Below are 2736 nucleotides of genomic sequence, written 5' to 3'. Positions count from 1 at the left end.
TAACAAAGCACAGTGTTTTCCCTTAGCTGTTGTGGATAAGGCAACTGTTGCCTTTCAATAAGCCGCACGATTTTTGAGAGGCCATATGCACGTTTCTTGCATGCCTTCGAAATCGGCAACCCCTCATAGAATATGACTCTATATAGAGTATGACCGGAGTATGACTATATGAGGATAGTTTTTCCTATGGGGTTCATAGAGTAGGACCTACTTACGGCCGGGGTCGGAACGCCACTCAGCGCCTCCAAACAGCTCAGGGGTTTTGTTCCACCGACAACAAGACACCAGCCGTCACAGAGGCGGCCTAAGTTTGTGTCATGTATAGTCAGTGAAGCCGCACGGGTGTAGCGAACTGTTCATACCGCTATCTTGGGCTCGGTTCTAAACCTCCAGCGGAGCGATCATCTATCTCCAAACAAACCTTTCTAGTCTTTGGCGCAAACCCGTATATCGCATGAAATGTCCGAGGCCACTGGCGAATGCAATCTGTGTTTATCCACCCGTTTGGTAACACATTGCTGGATGGCGTAGCGGGGGTGCTCCTTTGATCAACCGGCCGACCAGCTTTGCTCTTGGAAATACCAGCGCAGGTGGGACGTGGCTGCCGTCGGTGCTGGGGCATATCCCTGTGGTCACAAGAGTTCCCCTCTCTGCACTCTTCATCGTCCCAACTGGTTTGTCGTCACGTGCAGCGCACGACAAGAGGGCCACACGGGGTGCAGAAATGTGTTTGTCGATTTCTTGACAGACATTTTCCTGTTCAAAGCAGCCAGCAAGGTCTTGCTCAAATATTCCTCTACCCACTGATGTCTGGTATTGACAACCTTTTATCTGTACGCTCTTTAAGCACAGGAGGCATGACATCAAAAGGTTAGATGCGTAGGTAATCCTGCAAGATCAGCGAAATCAAGAGATGCGTAATTATTGAAGAGGAATGCGTAATAAAAGTTTCAAGGAACATATTGCATGCAGATATATATATATATATATATATATATATATATATATATATTATATATATATATATATATACTTATATATATGTATATATATATATATGTATCTATATATATATATATATATATATATATATATATATATATATATATTTCCATCTATCTATATATATATAGTTCATTGTATATATAGTATATATATATAGCATATATAAAAATGTGTATATATATATAAATGTAGGTATATGTAGATGGGCAAAAGCTGTTGTGAATGTCAGCATATTTGTCACGCGATATCTTCGTTTTTAAATCATCGATCTTACGAATACACCCTCTCTTTTTGAGGTGCTTCACTGAGATGCATTGAATCTCCAAATGCTGTCAACGTATGACTGTTAACAAGTAAATCGGGTCTCGTGCTCAGCGACTACACAAACCAGTGATTGCAATGCAGTGATCATATGAGGATTGTTTTAGGTTATGTGCCTGACGGCGAAACTTTCTCCCGTTGAATTACAGCTAGTCACGCATGCGCAAGTACTTGCATATTTACGGCAAACGTTTCAACTTTTGACTCCCGTGCGGGAGAGACCTGGCCACCTCCTTGGTGACGGAATGCGCAACATAACATGCGTGCCTTCGGCGGGTGTCCCGCCTTCGGGAGAGAGCCAGACAGGTTGTCCGTTGGAAAGGTTGGGCGCAGAGTCATGCCCTGCCCCGGGGCGAGATGTACCATCCCTTTCGGCGGTAGAACCAAACGGCAGGCGGCTCCCGCGAACCCGTGGCGGCAGGTGGGGCAGCTTTGAGCCCGCCCCAGGGAGATCACGCCCCAGGCGCTGATATCTGATTGATGGGAGCCGATGGAAAAGTGCCTACTGAAGCTAGGGGGCTTACGAAGCTTGGTTGTCGCATTAGACATAAAATGAGTTCATAGCTAAATTGCATTGAACTGGGTCTCTGCATTGCCGATTATGAACACAGTGAACTATCAATCCGTTTTCTTCACGCTTTTAAAATCAGATGTGGTGACGTCTGGTTTGCATAAAATATGCTACGACGTTAGCTATAAGTGAGTGCGCAGCGCTCATCACTAATCGTGCATTGCGTAATCTAACCCAAAAATTCAGACCTGTGAAACAATATTACTTACCGTTTCTCAGACTGGTATTACATTTTCCAATGTGTAGTAATGTATGTTTATGGTCATACTACAAATGCAATCTAATCCTAATCCATGTTATTTGGAGCTTACCAATCCAACCCAGTGCTACACATGGATTAGTCCGAGCCAACGAATTTCTTTCGTGCGGGAAGAGCTGTAGCCCGCAGTGTTCGTCATCAAGCAAGCGAATTATTGCTCGGATCACTACTTTGGTGGAAATGCGCCATTTAGTTTTTCTCACGAGCAGAACATCCCGATCTGAACCGTCAGGTTATGAACTCGAACAATTCTCAAATAACCGAAATATTGTCACTCTTTTAGACTTATTCTTGGACACTGCCCTGATGCAAAATACGACCATCGCACCGTCGCCCGCATAAGATCCACACCGGAAGCCATGTATCGGAAGGCGAAAACTGCAGCTAGTATTTCAGCATATAAGAAAGGTTGCAGTCATAATGAGGGACATTAGAGGAGCCAGGATAGCGTACCGCAGTTTTTGAACATTGCAACTAAAGATAGGGCAGTGGTCCCTTCAAATGGTGTGTTCCACATTTGCATGAGATTTGGAACTGAAATGACCATCTTGAACATCATTTGGCCATCGCTGTCCCAGGC

At 44.4% G+C, this 2736-nt stretch overlaps 1 protein-coding gene across 1 annotated transcript in view; it reads right to left on the bottom strand.

The window, feature by feature from the left end:
• The window catches only part of LOC119095055 (ER membrane protein complex subunit 1-like), a 6465-nt gene extending 3948 nt beyond the window's left edge, over positions 1 to 2517 (bottom strand). The window contains exon 1 of the mRNA XM_037217955.1: positions 2508 to 2517. Coding sequence (XP_037073850.1) covers positions 2508 to 2517 — 10 coding nt within the window. The remainder of the gene's footprint in view (positions 1 to 2507) is intronic.
• Between the last annotated feature and the right edge of the window lie 219 nt (positions 2518 to 2736).

This window comes from Pollicipes pollicipes, unplaced genomic scaffold, assembly GCF_011947565.3.
Source record: "Pollicipes pollicipes isolate AB1234 unplaced genomic scaffold, Ppol_2.1 Scaffold_4219;HRSCAF=4965_pilon_pilon_pilon, whole genome shotgun sequence".
Taxonomy (NCBI): domain Eukaryota; kingdom Metazoa; phylum Arthropoda; class Thecostraca; order Pollicipedomorpha; family Pollicipedidae; genus Pollicipes; species Pollicipes pollicipes.
This window is presented reverse-complemented; position numbering and strand designations above follow the sequence as displayed.